Below are 17,573 nucleotides of genomic sequence, written 5' to 3' on the forward strand. Positions count from 1 at the left end.
CATCAGCGTCTAGATCAGGGTTTCTCAATTCTTTTTTGCGCTATGCACCTCTTTCATTCCTTTTTCATTTCATTCCCACCCCCTTCTTTCAAGATCTTGAAAAATACATGTACATTTATTTAGACTTAGATAATTTTTAACGTGTTTTATTAATTAAACCAAAAAAAAAAGTAGAGAAAATTGGATAAATACCAAAACTTGAATATGAATATTTTTTTAATATATATTCATGAACGAAATATAGTGAACAGCTAAATAAAGGATGACCATTTTCCTTTCCTGACATTATGAAATCCCACCCTCGCAATTGAGAACCTGTGCTTTAGAGTAAATTGCTAAAAATTCTTGTTATATAATGTAATATGCTGTGCTGCACTCGTATCGAGTGGAAAAAAAAAATTCTCCTATACGTTATTGTACACTAAAGCTTTACTGTTATTGCTATGACCCGGATGTTGATGCTAATTTAAAAATTTTTTTTAATGATTTGCTTAGAGACAATTATTTTCTGTATGGAATTTTATATAAATATGCATGTGCAAATACAAGTAATGCTTGTAACATACAAAATACATTTTAATCAATCATTAGCGTTATCAATGATATTAGCTGTAAAGTAGGCTGTTCTGAACAGTTAAGTTTCTTTAAAGTGTCAAAATGCAAAAAAATGTATGGAACTACTGAGGTGTCTAGTACAAAGTATGTATATATTTCCTAAGCACTGTCTGATCATTATTTTTTAATTAAAAAATAAAATTCCATAAAGTTTGTGATTTCAGATTTTCCAGTACTAACCGACCTGGAAACCTTTATGAATATGCTTATCACCTTTTGCTACTATGCATTGTTCAGCATTATTCTAATAATGGGCAAGCCATTTTATATTAGCCTTCCCGCAAATAGAGGCAACCCGCGATCATCCTCCACATTAGGCGGGAGGGCCTGACATAGTCCGTAAAAGAAATCTTAAAAAGATTTAAGTGCTTGCTTGCTACGCCATGGGGGCCTTAGTCCCATGGCGCAGGCTTTTTATATAAGAACCCTCTTAAACTCCGAAGGCTGAACCGGGACACCAGGCGCTGGTCTGACCTCGGAAACAACTGCAAATGACGTGTAGATTTGACTCGTCGTCAAAGTGTCCTCGTGAGCACTACGAGGGTTGCTCGTCACCTAGGATATTACCAATCGTATCGGACCAGCCGAGCTATACCCACCAAACTCGGTTTGTTTTGGTTTATTTAATTGTGGCAAAGCACACTAGGGCTATCTGCCTAAGGGGAGGGATGCCTTCGTGGAGGACTTTCTAAGGGAAACTGACTCGTATACGCGTTACACATGGGGAAAACTACGAAAACGCCCATGCAGCCAGCCCGTTCGCGGGATTCGAACCTCGGACCGAACTACCAGTGTTCAGCGACTTTACCGCTCGGCCGCTGGTGGGCGCCCACCAAACTCGGACCAACCGAGCTACTAGTACCATCGGCTCTAGGAACTATTCCAATCCCCTTAGTCCGACCGTATAAACGATCTTTCCTCAGGTTCTGGAACACCAGGCCCGTGTTTTTGTTTCCTCAGAGTGTTACTGCAACAGTAATATACTCAGTGCATACAGCCCAGGGGGACAGTAATGGGCAAGAGAATCATCGTTGCCTTCAGTGCGAGGCAGACATGGAGGGACGGAACTGAACAACAGAATTAAGATATAAAAGACAGTAGCCTGCAGTTTTTGATATTTTAAACTTTTCACGTACTGCCTAGCAAGGAGAGGTTTCGTAGCTTGTTTTCTGACTGTATTTTTAGGGTGCATTTTTTGTCATAGTCACCTTCACTTTCAGTTTAAAAAGCAATTCGTTGGCTATTTTAAAAGTTGCCGAAGTACAAATATTGGCTCTTACAAAAACTAGTAAAGTACTTTCCGCAAGGTATTTTCACAAATGGAATGATTTTGTTAATGCAAAGTTAAGGGAAATTTGGAGCTGAAAGAGATTTACCGTCATACAGCATGTTGAACGAGACAAACATATACAAAGTGTTGAAACATCAAAGAAAAGGTTAGGGGTATCTCAGATGTCATTTTCAACAAGTTATAATTTTACAAAGCGAGTTGTGGTAATCTAATGTTATCAGGTATCCATTCAGAAAGCTATATAAACAAATAGAATGTTTTGGAGAAAGGCACTATACAAGTATATTTTACCGAATCTACACTTTGAAGAAACTTATATTAATGAAATAATGTGACATGTAAAAGATGAGAAACTGTCTTCTGTCAATTGAGTAAGCAGCTAATATAGATAGGCGTGGTAAGACAGACAAAGTAGACAGATGTCTTGTTTTGCACACGCTAAGTCTTTCTGCTCCGATGGAGGAAAAAATCAAGCTTAGGTGCGAAGGAAAGGTATATAGAAAAAAGGCAATTTCGTATTTCAGAGAATAAAAAGGAACTTCGTACATTTATATACGAGTTCGAAAGCCTAGGAAGAAAAGGTGGGACAAAATAAAATAAAAATAAATGGCCCAAATGGGTAATAGAGGGGGGAAAGAGAGAGAGATAGGCGTGTTCTTGGTAGGGTAATTGAACCAGGTTGTACGGTTAAAATAGCTTTTTCAGAAGTTATTGAGGAAATTAAGCATTCAACCACATATCAGTTATGTGATAAATCGTCATGGCCAAGTGGACTAATATACAACAGCATTGTTGTAATTTATGTAAATATATTTTGTTGTTTGATTTTTGTGCATATTTTAATCTTGTGTATTTGGGTTCATTCCTTGTTTATTTATTTAACCCTCTCAGCATTATGGATGTAAATTCTATATAGAAGGATCATTTTCTAATTCATTACGCATGAAAATTTTTGCCAGATTTTAATGCATCTGATTTCGGGTTGGATGTATACTGAAAGAAAAGGAGTCAAGGTACAAAAAATAATTTTTAAATAAGTAAGAAAGCACTATTTATTCATGGCATTTGGGAAAACTTTTAAATTTCAGAAGAAAAAAAAAAAAAAAAGTAACGCTGAGAGGATTAATGTTTTTCTTATGGTAATTTTATGAGTATTTGGTGTAGTCTTAAACATGTGATCACAGTGTATAATTCCTTTATAATATTGGGCCCACCAGCGGCCGAGCGGTAAAGTCGCTGAACACTGGTAGTTCGGTCCGAGGTTCGAAACCCGCGAACGGGCTGGCTGCATGGGCGTTTTCGTGGTTTTCCCCATGTGTAACGCGTATACGAGCCAGTTTCCCTTAGAAAGTCCTCCACGAAGGCATCCCTCCCCTTAGGCAGATAGCCCTAGTGTGCTTTGCCATAATTAAATACACCACACCACACCACCTTTATAATATTGCAAATTATTGCTGGAGCTGAGAAAATTAATGTTCGCTTGCTTCTATAATATTTTACAAAATTTAGAGCAATAATATCTGTTTTCAAATGCTGTTCGTGTATTTCAGATAGAGTTGAGAAAGACATAATTTTCACAAAGAAATTTTTTTTTTTGGTGTGTGTGTATATATATATATATATATATTTAAATTTAGCGACATCTTTGGCGAAGTTAAAATTTGCTTTTCCATGTAAAAATTTGATAATCTAAATATTAAAATTCGATTTAAATATATCGTAATCTAAGAATTAATTAAATTTAATCTAAGAATCAATTGAGGTACCAAAACCTGTCCAGATTATGTGTTGAAAAATTTATTCTTGCAGAATCAAAATACGTTCCCAAAATGGGAGAATGGTGACTTCTTGACACTGAAAAATATTCTAACATTTTGACTGATTAATTATTGGGTACGTGTAAAAGTTCTACCCCCTTTGTGATAGGTTTCTGGGGAAGGTGTTCTGACGTAATACAGTCTGGCTATAAAGTTTTACAAATAAGAAAAATAGAAAAATAAAATCTTTTGTTTACCAATTAATTTACATATAACCCTTGTGAAGTTAAACACCGGTCTGCGCGATCCGCAAGCCGTTTCATAGCGTGCTGGAATGGCTCTGCTCTTTTAGCTTTAATTTCAATTTTGGAAACAAAAATTAATCTGATGGTGATAAGTCCGGTAAAAGAGGGTGGGTTGCGTAGCAGAGTTAATTTTTTTTTTTTTTGTTCCCAAAACGCACGAATAACAGCTGCATTGTGGGACGGCGCGTTATCATGCAGCAAGAACCAGCTTTTATTTGTATGAAACGCCGGATGCACACGTGCCATGCGTTTCGGTAGCCGATCTAATACTCCCATGCATAACACCGTATTCACTGTTTTTCCTTCAGGAACAAATTCTTCGTGAATCAGTCCTTCAAAGGAGGGGGGTGGAGAAACCCACTAACATTGCTTTCACGTTGGATTTTTCGAAGCGAACTTTCTTTGGCCAACCTACTCTGCACTCTGTTTTTTCGTTCTTGGATCGTAGACAAAGCGCCACGATTCATCATTTGAGATGATTTTTTTTGAAAAAGTCTGAATCGCGATTTCGCATATCAAGAAGATCCTGACAAGCCGCCACCCGATCATCTTTTTGTTCTGTTGTGAGTGAATGCGGAACAAAACGTGCACACAATTTCCTTTATTTTAAATCCTCACTAATTATTATACGTACAGTTTCTTTATCGATGTTTAAATGTTCTGCAAGCATTCTAATCGTTAATCAACGATCTTGATTTAACGCATCACGGACAGCTTCGGTGTTCGGGGCAGTTCGGTTTGTGCGACGACGTCTAGTTCTTTCGTCATCTGTGCCATCTGGAAATCTACCAAACCACTAAAACACGATAGACCGCGACAAATACTCTTCGCCGTAAGCGTTCAGTTTTGCAGCTTTTAAAATAAAACTTTATCGCACACCTCCGTTCCAAATGCGGTTCTTTTATAAACATAAATAACATTCAAACACAAAACTATAATTTTTCCTTAACAACTCAACTCATCCGAAAGCGATTATTAGACTATAATAATCAAATTAGCAGTAGAACTCTACACAGTTCCATTTGTTGCAAACAGATAGCGCCTTTTCAGACAGTTAATATTCAGTCAGTCTAAAAATATTTTAGCCAGACCTTATAGATGGTGTTCCATTGGAATCGGTTGTCATATTATCGGGAGAACACTGCACCAGCAGCAGACAGTAAGTGGGGACTACAGGCTCGTAGATGGATAGAGTGGTGTGCTAGTCAAATGGAGACCAATAAGGAACACATCAGACACTGATTACTTTTTGAGTTCGATAAGGGCTGTACTGCTGCTTTGCCTACCGCAACGTTACTCAAGTGTATGGTGAGGATATAACTGACGAAAGAACACGTCGTTGCTGGTTTCGAAAATTCAGGAATGGCTACGGAAGCTGTCAAGGTCAACCACGTTTTGAACATCCTAGCATTTTCTGAAGAGGATTTGGTCTGAGCCGTAACAGTCAGTCCGAATCCAACTGTAGAGGGATTAGCGAAAACCTTCCATGTAAACAGAACAGCAGGGAAAAGAAGTCTTGTGACACTTAGCTTTACCACAAAGTTCAGTCGCTGGGTTCTATATCAGCTGAGTTAAACCCATCGAGAGGGACGAGTCATGACGTGAGTTTCATTGATTTCACAGGATAAAAATGATCACTTTTGGACACGGATTATTATAAGAGGTGAGAAGTGTTATGTATCGGAACATGAAGCGTCACAGGACTGTGTGTCGTGTTTTGAACTGCTTCCCATCAACGTCCAAACAAGAACGTGCTCTTAAGCTTGTGGTGGGGTATGAAAGGAATAATTTATTCGGAGATACCGGAACCTAATCATTACCTAACCTAAATATTAATGCAACCTTTTACTTCCAACAGCTGAACGGAGTGCAAAATTCATTGTGGTCAAAGCGCCTAAGCCTTGTCAGTCTCTAATGGTTTATTATCAACATGAGAAAGCTAAGCCACATACTGCTGTGATGACACGTCAGAAATTACTAGACTTCAATTAAGAGTTTTAGCCCATCCACGAAATTCCCATGTCTTGGTCCCGCAGACTTCCACCTTTTTCTAGCTCCTTTACTGGAAAACTTTTCATGATAAGGTTACGAAAATTACCTTACCTTCAGCTTCAGACTTGAGAAGTTTTATCGGCGTGGGATTCACATACCAGAAACATGGCAAGAGGTCATTGATCATGATTATGATTATTCAAAGTCCTAGAAAAGTTACAGTTAGTCTTGTTTGCATTTCCATATGCAGACCTAAAACCGGGAGAACATTTGCATGTACCCAATACGTATAAATGAATCTGTCTTCAAGTGTGCTCCAGTAACGTCCATAGGTGTTAATAGCCCACAAATGCTTTTCGTATTCATTTAAACACATAAATACATACATAGAGGTTGACAGAAGTTTTTCACATCGGAATTTGCTCTTTGACAATAGACAATACTCCGCTCATGAAAATGTTACCAAACATTTATTTATTAAAAGTAATTCTGGTGTGCTTACAAATGATAAGAATAAGTACAGGTTATTAAAATTCTTAGAAACTTATGGATACTTAATTTCTTTTCTTACGTAAGTTTTGAGACGAAGACTTTCATAATATGAATTTACAATTTTGAACAAATAAGGAATAAATTGCTTTAGACGAATATTTATTTCAAATTTAAAGGACATTTTATTTATATTTAGTCTTTAAGTTGTCATCATTCGGGCTGTGATTACATTACATACTGTGCTACTAATTATAATAATTTAAAGTTTACTGAATATTATAGTACCTTCTTTTATTCTCGTGAAATCTAGGATAAAATTTTTGGCTTAAACATTTTCAGGAGTAGGCTTAAGTAAGAGATTCTCTCGTTTTTAACATAATCGTCAAAAGCGATGGCAAAGTGACGAAGGAATTCACAAGTAGCTGAACTACACAATATAATATGCAGTGTTAAAGGATGCTAGAATAAATATCATTCTTTTCATAACAAGTATGATTACGGAAACTAAGGAGAAGCCATGTAAAACCATTACCACTTGTCATCACATTTACTTTTATCCATTAAGAGTGTGACTAACACTGCTGATAAGCATGATATTTTTACATGTAGTACTAGATTGTTGAACCTGAAATGAAAAAAATAGTAAGGGGGGAAAACGTTTTTTAAAAGCGATAACTTTGAAAGTCTCCAAAATTTCTTGTAAATAAAATTATTAATTTAGATATCTTTCTTAAAAAGGTATCCATAAAATCAATAGCTTTTCGTATTGTTTTCCTTACTATCTCGAAAATAAACTATTTGTTAACAAAAATCATTACTTACTTGAATTTGTTCGAAAGGAACTTCAAATGTAAACGACTCATTGTAGTATGGATTCAATGTGCATTTCTTGATGCTGGTCTTTTTCTTCTTGATTCTTTTTCCATTCATCATCAGAGCAATTTTAACGTATGGATCTGTAAGGAATAGTATCAATATAAAAAGGTCCACTAAAAGCAAAAGTGAGCAAATATCTTGCTACATTCTTGCTCACTTTTGGGTTTAGAGTTTTTTTCAATACTATCGAAAAATACTGCGAATCTTCTCTAAAGTGATCACTCATGGTTTCAGACAATTTGGGGGTTCTATGGAAATTATCATAGTAGAAAGGCGACCATAATCTCAGAAATATTGGTCCATTGTTCAGAGGTGATCACCCGCAAGAGGTTTCACTATATATTTTGTTTCATTTAGTTTATCCTTTTAAACTGTTTTGCTTAGACTTATTTGAAAAAAGATTATAGTAAAACTTGCTTACGTATTATTACAGTTGAAGAAATTGGTATGCAATTTATACATCAAATGAAATGAATGATAAGTATCGCATGGTCTGGATTACTTAATTAGGCAAAGCAAAACAGGGTTTATGTAAGAGGAAGGTGAGGTCAAATTGTCTGCTCTTTTACTACGATTAGTGCCTGAAGGTGGTTTTTTTTGATCAACATATTTAAGTGCTGCATTTCAGAAGACATTATAGTCAGTAAGGACCATGTCACATCCAATATCTGAACCTAAACCCAAACCCATCACTAGCCAACATACTGGTACAAATGGAAAGCATTATAAGTGATAATATTTTTTAATTCTCAAATGCTCAAAAATTCTCAAAATCAATTAATTCTCAAAAAGCATGATTCAATAATTTAAAAATAATTCTTTTTGTTTCTGGTCTACAATACGATGAGGTTTCTGGATTGGGGTATTATCATGCAATGTTGAATTTAATATTATAAGAGCTAAAGTCTGTGAGGTATATTATTTTTACTAACAGTTATTTTAATTTGTTAGCCTTTTCTGTCCTTTCTGGCTTCCCTCACGTTTCCCCGCCAGGATTTAAATCAGATAGGTGAACGAGGGTGTATTTAAACTGAAGTAACGAAAAGGTTAGCCAGAGCGTGTTTTCACTTTTGAGTGTGCACGTTGTTTCTTCTATCAGCTGTTTAAATTTTGAATTTCGTATCCTTCGGCGGAATTCTTGCCGCCAAAATTAATATCATGCTGGTGTAGGTTCCTGAGTCAAACTGTTGGTTTAAATTATGTTTTTTTTGAACTACTAGATTATCTTTCAGTTTAATTGTTAGCATTATCTTTAAGTTCCTCACCACAAATGGCTGGTAAAATTGTGAGCACGCAAGTCCGTGCCGTCTGTAAATACCCTGAGTTTAATAAAACGGTCTTTTACACTCTTTCCCTGTTTTATTTATCTTCGAGGTTGAGTGATACGTTGCTACCCAAACTTTCACGTAATAGCAGTGTATGCTTGCGAAGAATAATAGACGTTACGCTGCAGTCCGAAAATCTTCGAGCCAATGGTCCGGGACCAGCCCACCTTCTCCAAACCCTACAAGCTTTGCAGACCCCACCGGTTCTAATAAACCCTATGGAAGGGTTTGGCTTCTTAGTGGGTACAATGCGAGCCTCCATGAAAGCCGCAGTAATATTTGATAGTAGAAAATCGGCCACGAATTTTTTGGAACAGCTGGGCAACCCTTTTTACTGTACCCGATCCCAGAAGTTCAAAGAATAACGATAGCTACCAGCGTTCTACGAGGCAAGGTTTAAGCTGGTAAAAAGGGATCGGTAAGTTTTTATTAGGAGAAACAGGCAGTGAGAAGTACGCATTTGAAATATTTAAAATCGCCTTTGTAAAAGCATTCCTCGTAGTCAAAGACGGCGAAGTTAGAAGCTGAATTATTCAGAAAGTATCAAAGGAAGTTCGAGGACTTCAAATTATTAATTTACTGTATGGGAAACAGACCGATAGCGAAATTATTCAGATTATTTTGTCTCGACTATTACCACAGATCCAAGATTTCATTGAACAAAGAAACCTCAGCACTTTAGAACAGTTTTTTGAGCTGACGGTCAAATTTGAATATACGAGTAGTAGAGTGGCCGAAAGTATGCGTACAGAAGGATTACGGCCAGATATCGAACGGACAGTTTCGTAGGCGGGTAGCGGAAAACACGCGAAGATTTAACGATTGGGGGAAAGTTTTTGCAATCGCCAAAGTAAGCCGCAGGATAAAAAAAACAGAGGGCGGAGAAACCGCAGTGGAACTAATCTGGGGTGCCGATAGAATGAAGGTGCAATTACACCTCTTGTATAGAAATCCCTTTAAATTACGATTAAATGCAGTGGTCATAAAAACGTAGGCCTTGTTGGTTATTCAAATTTTGTTAAATAATGTGCCAGCAGGGGCCGTGTTAGATACAAAAGCGCAAGCAAACTTGTTTTTTGAGAAATTTTTTCGCAAAAATTAAAATAGATGTCTATTGTATAGTGCAGAAAATTTATGCACCCTGTGCGGCAAATGTTATTGCCGCACAGGGCAAAAATTGCGCTTGTATAGGAAAAGGCCACATTAAATGTTCAAGTTAAAAACAAGGTCCAAAAGACAATTTTTTCGTTGCTACAAATTTGCAGGCTCCAGTCATTTTAGGCATGGACTTCCTTAAAACGACAGGGGCACAAATAGATTTCCAGGAGTAAAAACGAAACCACAGATACAAGCCAAGCACGAGGAAGCAGCACAACCACCCATCCTGGAGCTGGAACCCGAAGAAGAAATTAGAAGGCATAGTAAGAAATTTCAGTGATATATTTTCTGATAAACCGAGCGTAACTCAAGTGGTTCAACATAAAATTGAATTGAAAAATAACGGCCCCTCGTACAGCAAAGGCATACCGGTACGGTAAAATTAAAGAAGATATAATTCGGCAACATGTTGAAGAAATGTTAAAAAATAAAATAGTTATTCCCATCAGTAGTCCGTATGCTAGTCCGGTAATGTTAAGCCGGAAAAAGAATAATCTTCCTCCAACAAACTTTAAAGCTTGGCACTTTTGCTACTGACTATAGGAATCCAAATAGTTTAACGAAATATGCCATTTATCCACTGCGTATAAACGAAGATATCATAAGAAAAACCAAATCGACTATATATATGACATTAGATGTTTCCTCGGAGTATTTTCAAATAGGTATGAAACCCGAGGGCATTCCAAAAACCGCATTCATAACAAAATCAGGCACTCCTGAGTTTTGGTGAATGCCTTTTGGCTTGTGCAGAGGTCCGGCGACCTTTCGAAGAACCATGGATATAATTTAAAGACCTGTCCTCGGAAAATCGATTTTTATTTACGTCGACGATAAAATAGTGGCTAGTGAGAATATTGAGGATCACATTAAAGATTTAAATAAAGATTTTGCATTATTAAGAGAAGCAGATTTAAACGTGAATGCGGCCAAATGTAAATTCGTGGCAAAAGAGCTTAGGTACCTAGGCTACAAAATTTCTCAAAGGGACATACCAATTGAAGATTCTAACTGCAGTAAAAGGTCTACCTGTCGCCAAACACAGCGAAGATATTAGCTTCATTTTTGGGCATCTGTTCTTACTATGGGACATTTATAAAAAACTTTGTAGACAGATAAATAGATAAATAGATGTAAAAGATAGTCGAACAGCTATTAAAGTTAAACCGAAAAAAGCAAGGTTTTCTTGGCCAGCTGAGGCTAATTTGGTGTTTCTCAAACGCATGCGCAGTTAAAGCAGTTAAGCGCGAATATTAAAATTTCCTGAAGAAGACAAAATCTCGAAATATCAGCTGACGCCTCAGATTACGCTATAGGCACTGTTTTGATGCACAGTGGTGAGCCCGTCGCCTATTTTAGTACAATTCTCAACCAAACACAACGTAATTACACGGCCACAGATAGGAAAACGTTGGCTGTGCCTTGAGCGGTACAGAAATTTAGAGTATATTTCGGCAAAGTACTTGTGACAATATATTCTGATCATGCTGCTGTGCGTCTGTTATACTCCGGAAAAGCTTATCCTCCAAGACTCATTAGATAGGCCTTAAATCTACTAGAATACAACTTAATAGTTAAACATACGCCCTTGAAAGAAAGCCCTGGGGCCGATGCTTTAACATGCATAAAACCAGACGAAGAAGGTATTGAGATAAAATGTAATATGTTAACGTCGAAAATCTTGGACTCTCGTGAAACTGTCTTTGCCGAATTACAAACTGATCCAGAGTTTAGACACATCTAGAAAATAATGAATTAAGATCGGTCATTCTAACCAGTTTACGGCTCAGTATTTTTCAAGAATTTCATAATGAACCTACTGCAGGCCATCAGGGCTTAGAAAAACGGTACAAATAATGCTTGAGGCTGTTTTTTTTCGAAACTTCAAAAATTTCTTACAGATTATGTCAGGTCCTGCCACACTTGCCAATTAGTTGACGATGTAAATTATAGCCCCGCCGGGTACCTAAATACCATAAAAGTTACTTTCCCAAATGATTTAATAGGATTACGCCTATACCTGCGTAGTGACATTAATCAAAACAGATACTTGTTCTTTATTGCTTATAATTTTTCGAAGTGTGTTCGATGTTAAATAAATACATCTTAAACTATGGTGCACCGTTTAGGATTGTCTCAGACAACGGCCCCTAGTTTATTAACCAAATATTCGAAGACCTATGCGCAAGGCTTTGCATACGTCAATTAAAGATGGTTCCTCATCGGCCACAATCAAATATTGCAGAGCCCGAGAAGAGGAATGTAGTTAAAATTATTCGAAGCTACATCAAAAGTTACCATTGCCGCTGAGATGGCTACGTCAACGAATTGGCTTTTGCCCTTAGAATAGCCAAACATGACACTACCAGAAAAGAAGACCAGCATAATTATTTTTTGAGAGGAAGATAATGACTTCATTGGATAAGTTGTTTTTCGCACAAAAATGGAAGGCAGAATTTGAACTACACAAAGGTTTTTCTCATGTGCAACGTAAATTGGGCACATTTTCCTAAGAAAGTTCTTTATACTGGCAGATAGCCCACATGTTTCATCGTAATGGAGTAATCCATTCAATTCAGTAATCGCAGAAAATAATGCCTTCTAACACTTTTTTGTTCAGTTAGCTTGCGATAAAGATGAGAAAAACCGCCCCAAACGAAAAATATCTTTCTTTAGAAAAGGAACATTCAATACGCAGTAGTCAGTTCGTTGCCCAGTCTTAACTTTTAGCTTTTAGGACAGGGGGAGAAATTTCGCCATTATAAAAGTAAATGTACGTATAAAATAGTAGTAAATTTGTACCTTCATCTGAAGTGCTTTTTCTAATTTGCATTTATTTGTAATATGAAAATATAACATGTTCTTCATACAAATCATGTCGAAGCAGTTTATAGCTTTATGAATGCTTTATTTTAAATTCCACTCATTTAAAAAATTAAAATCGTTTATTTTCAATTTTCACTTAAAGTTAATTTGGTATTACAGTTTTTGCAGATTGAGAATCAGAAACGTTACTCCGTTGATAATTCTTTTGTCTGCTCCTTGAAAAAGACCATAAAGATTATTAACTTTTATTTAATTATGTCTTTTCATTTAATTATGTGTTGCAGTTTTTAATTTTTACATTTACTTCCAGAATTAATTTCATAATATGTGCGTTACATTTTAAGTTTTCTTTACATTAATTTGCGTACCACTGTTATTATATTCAACTCGTATTTGTTTTCTTACATCAGTCTATCATTTCTCTTCTTTTAATGTAATTGTAGTTTTACTTATTTTTGGGCAAAATCTTGTTTTGCATGCATTAAAGATTAAATTTAACCCTCAGTTTAGTGCGGAACATATAGTAAGAAGGAAAATAGCTGAACACAATAATTTTATTTCTTAATAAAGAAAGTAGACTTTATTTCCATTTACACTTTGAACGATGTATTTGACCAGATGATTTATCAAAGTTGAATTTTCCTATTCAAGTTTCATAAAAATTACTTTTAACTCAAAGATCTTGTTTACATCTTACTTGCATAGCGACATTACCTTTTCTAAAATATCCAGTATTTCTTGGTTGGAACTTTGCAACTTTTTTTAACTTTTTAAAGTTCATTGGAGAGTGAATGGAATATATATTATATATATATATATATATATATTATATATATATATAGAATAGTAGTAGGTAGGAACATTGCTGCGAACTTGCTAAAAAGTTACCAGGAGTTGTAGCTCCACGAAATATTGTAACACAGTACTACACAATAAGAAATTTGTCTGGAAAAACTGTAAATACGCGATAAAACTGCCAAATTTTGTGCTGGAAGACTTGCTAATGCACTAAAAAATTAATTAATCTGACCTGTTGTGAAATGTGAAAGGTTAACTCACATGAAAAAAATATATATAAATATATATATATGCATGTATAAATATGTATGTTTGTTTAAATGTATATGTGTCTTTTGTTTAAATGACAATTTGATTTAAAAGTAAATTCTTTTCTTCATTAATTTGTTATTGCTTTTGAAAGACGGATTTGCATGCAATGCATTTTAGGCATATTTTTATTTTGTTTTTTAGAGTAGTCATTTTTGCATAATGTAGTATTTTATTCATTTTCTCTTTTTTCCAAGTGATCGAATACGTGTAGGGAAAATTCTGGATACATTGAGATTCGATCTTTCGGTTTTTAAAGTTTTTATTGAAAATTTAATTGAATCTTTTATTAATTTTTTTATCTTGAATGATTCAGAAGAACGAAACATGTATTCGAAACGCACTAATTGACTTTTGAAATTTAATTAATTTTCCCCTGATGAGTTCTGAATTAGAGTTTCAGCCAAAGGAGATTAATTTTTAATTTTAATTTTATTATTTTACCAATTGCATTTTTATATTTCGCGTTTATTCTAATGATGAATTCTTTTATTAATTTGATTATGTTTGGCTACAATGTTAGACCTTTTCCACAGTTGCAAGTATTAATATTGTTAGGGAATTGCCTTGTTTTGATTCCAATTTAATTTTAATTTTGATTGCTTTAAGTTTAATTTACTTCAATCCAGCAGCTATAGGCAGGACATGTTTAATTTTTACTTTTGACATATTACTATTTTTTTTTCTCTCCATACAACGAAGAGCTATTACATTATAACCACCCTCAATCTATAACAATGGACTCGCCAGGAACAAAATCACTATGCGCGCGCGCCTGATGTTGGAGTTTGTAAAGCGGCTATGCATTGTGTTTCCAAACATAGTGCCATTAGCGACATAAATGGGAAAAGCAGCTGATTTATCAGATTTTGATAAAGGTCAAATCGTTATGGCTTGGCAACTGGGAACATCAGTATCAGAAACGGCACGTTTGGTGGGCTGTCCACGTGCAGTTGTTGTGAGCACATATCGAAAGTGGTGTATGGATGGTGAAACGATAAGTCGCCGGCCAGCAGAGTGTCGTCGACGGCATATTGATTCCAGGGGCCCATGAAAGCCGATAAAAAATCAGGGGTACGGCTTTATAGACGCGAATGATTAGAAAATAGGAGCATACAAACGTGAATAGATGCAGGTACATAGATGAAATAATTGGCTAGTTTGTAAGCACAAGAAGATGGGTGAGGGAGAAAAAAATTCGCTTTATCCAGTTTCCCTCTTCTGTAATCATTTCGGAAAATACTTTTATTCTCAGTTTCTGTTTTATACTAATAAATATAATTTTACAATGACTTTGTAGTATTTATGGAGCTAAGAAATCTGAAAAATTGGGTATTATTATTTGGAAAAACATAATTTATACACGTTAGATCTTAAGAGATTTCTATAAAGGGAAATGGTTATAATAATGACAAAACTATTTTACATACCTGAGAGTCCTCCTACGTCCATTTTCTTTAGATTTTTTGCTTCAAGAATGACAACAGTAAGTTTCCCTGCTGTTGGTACGTAGCGCAAGGAAAAGCAAATATCACCCAATTTGTTCTCCTGTTAAAAGAAATATTTCCTAAATTTATTGCTTTGTTGCAGTTTTCCCAGTTTTTGACGCAAAGACTAGAGAAGGGTTAGTTATTTTTATATACTTAAGTTTGCATTAGTTGTGATCATATAAATTTATAGTTTTACGAAACTTACTTGTCCTGGTTCTCCTTCAACACTTGTTAGGTCTTTCCATTCTTCAATAGTCTGGGCTAAATCTAAAGTATTTAAAGGAAGCTTAACTTCTCCAATTTGATCGTGTTTAGAAAACCTGTCAAAATCGAAGATGGCGAAGACCAGAGTTTTGGAAGCTGTTTCCGAATAAGGAATCTGAAAAAGTAATTAATATGCAGACTATGCGAATGATAGAGATAAGCAGTCTGTAAGGAAGGTTTTATATAACTATAAAAGCCAGCGAAATTCATATTTAGAAGCGAATTATGATTTTAAATAAACTTAAACAGTTTTCAGTAAATACGCCTGAATTACTTTGGAAAACACGAAGAGAATGTTACAAAAAGTAATATTTGCGTAAGTGTTACAATTTTCCTAACATGGAAATTAGTATGTGTCATTAATGTATCAAAGCATAATCCAAATGACATGAAGTAGCGTGCACCATGAAGTTTCAAGACAGGGAAAGTTGGGACTTACTTTTGCAAGATTATACAGGTTTAACTCTTAAAAGACATTCGGTTTTATTAATTGGGTAACGAATGAAAGCAAAAAATGTGTTTCAAGGTGTAGATTTTCAATGTAAGCAAAAGAAAGCGAACAAAAGAAAATTTCGTTATTAATGACAGAACATTTAATTTTGGACCATTACCCAGTAAGAGGGCTATCTGCGATATTGAAGCAATTATACTGTATTTAGCTTGCTAAAAGCAACCCTTTCCAGTATATTTAAAAATATTTTATAAGTTTGAGAAACACAGATATTCCATGCACAGTGTTTCACAGAAGCTAGTTAGTTACAACTCATTATACAATCTGAATCTTGTAAAATAATTAAAATACGTAAATTAGCAATTGAGTTTTTAGGTCTGAAGTTAAAGGCAATATTTCCTTTTGTACTTCTAGAAAGTTCTCGCATTTGTTTGATAAAATCTTGTGTTTAAAGCCCTCATGTTTATTATGATTTAAAATTTTTACCGAGATATAGTGTGGAAAAGGAAAGGGATTTTTATCTAGGCGTATGTTAGGAATGAAAATATCCAAATCTACAATTACAATGTATTAAGTTTCATACCTTAAAGTTAAAAGTCTCGTTAAAAACAGGATTAAGTGTTTTTCGGTGGACTTTTGTTTCGTATTTCTTCTTCTTGTCTGGAAGGAGATAAACCTTGACGTAAGGGTCTGAAGTTCCAGACATATCCATGCCAGGCAGATCTTCAGCCTGAATAACTGTAACAGCCAACTGTAAAAAGAGAAATAGTAAAGGAGTAGTAAAATGAGAGTAATTAATACTGAATATTAATTAAGTTATATAGTATTTTAGATTATATAGTATAATAATTAATACTAATGACTTGCTGAAACAGAGAGATTACAAATGGAGAAGTCTGTACACGAAATGGACACAAATTTACAGAAAAACTCCCCTTTTTGAAGGGGGAAGGCGATTGAGATATCTGAATTCGAATTTATGGCAAAACTTTTTATCTATATTTGATATGATAAACGAGAGATACATTTATGAGGTGAATTAAAAATTATTACTCTTACAAATGAAGCATATCTTGTATATTCAAGGCAAAATTTTATGAGGGTTTCTTACATTACTCGTGTTAAAGTCGTAATCGAGTTTGTATTGAAGTCTTCCTAGTTTCAGGTCTGACTTTGCGCTGACTTGATCCCCATCATTGACCTCCATATTGTCTTGCAAGTCTTCCATATCTGGTTGTACCTGTAACATATTTGTAATTTTTCATTAATATTATAAAATTATTCGCTTTGTTAAGAATTAAAATAAAACTTATAAATAAAAATATAAATATAAAAATATAAATTAATTAAATATAAATAAAAATATAAATTTATTTAGACAATTATGCTTGAATTCTATGCTTGGTATAACTTTATAAAATTTAATTATTTATGTTTAATGTGTAGTATGAAGCAATATCAATAGTCTGGGCTAAATCTAAAGTCTATATATTCGTAATATATATAATATATTCGTCTTTCTTTTGTGCAACACTACAATTTATTTTAACTAAAGTACAAACAATTCTACGCTAATAAGTTTAAAGTTTTTTTGTTCGTTTCTAAACAAAATTTCTTAAATTGA

General features: G+C 34.8%; 1 protein-coding gene across 1 annotated transcript in view; it reads right to left on the reverse strand.

Annotated features, from left to right (window-relative positions):
- Positions 1-17,573, reverse strand: part of LOC118195113 (synaptotagmin 1-like) — a 122,457-nt gene that overhangs the window by 12,897 nt on the left and 91,987 nt on the right. Inside the window, exons 4-8 of the mRNA XM_035366362.2 lie at positions 17,061-17,189; positions 16,533-16,700; positions 15,440-15,613; positions 15,175-15,292; positions 7,275-7,408 (exon numbers count right to left, since the gene is read on the reverse strand). Of these exons, the coding sequence (XP_035222253.1) occupies positions 7,275-7,408; positions 15,175-15,292; positions 15,440-15,613; positions 16,533-16,700; positions 17,061-17,189 (723 nt within the window). The remainder of the gene's footprint in view (positions 1-7,274; positions 7,409-15,174; positions 15,293-15,439; positions 15,614-16,532; positions 16,701-17,060; positions 17,190-17,573) is intronic.

This window comes from Stegodyphus dumicola, chromosome X1, assembly GCF_044657685.1.
Source record: "Stegodyphus dumicola isolate Sdum_Otavi_A_Nest chromosome X1, ASM4465768v1".
Lineage (NCBI taxonomy): Eukaryota > Metazoa > Arthropoda > Arachnida > Araneae > Eresidae > Stegodyphus > Stegodyphus dumicola.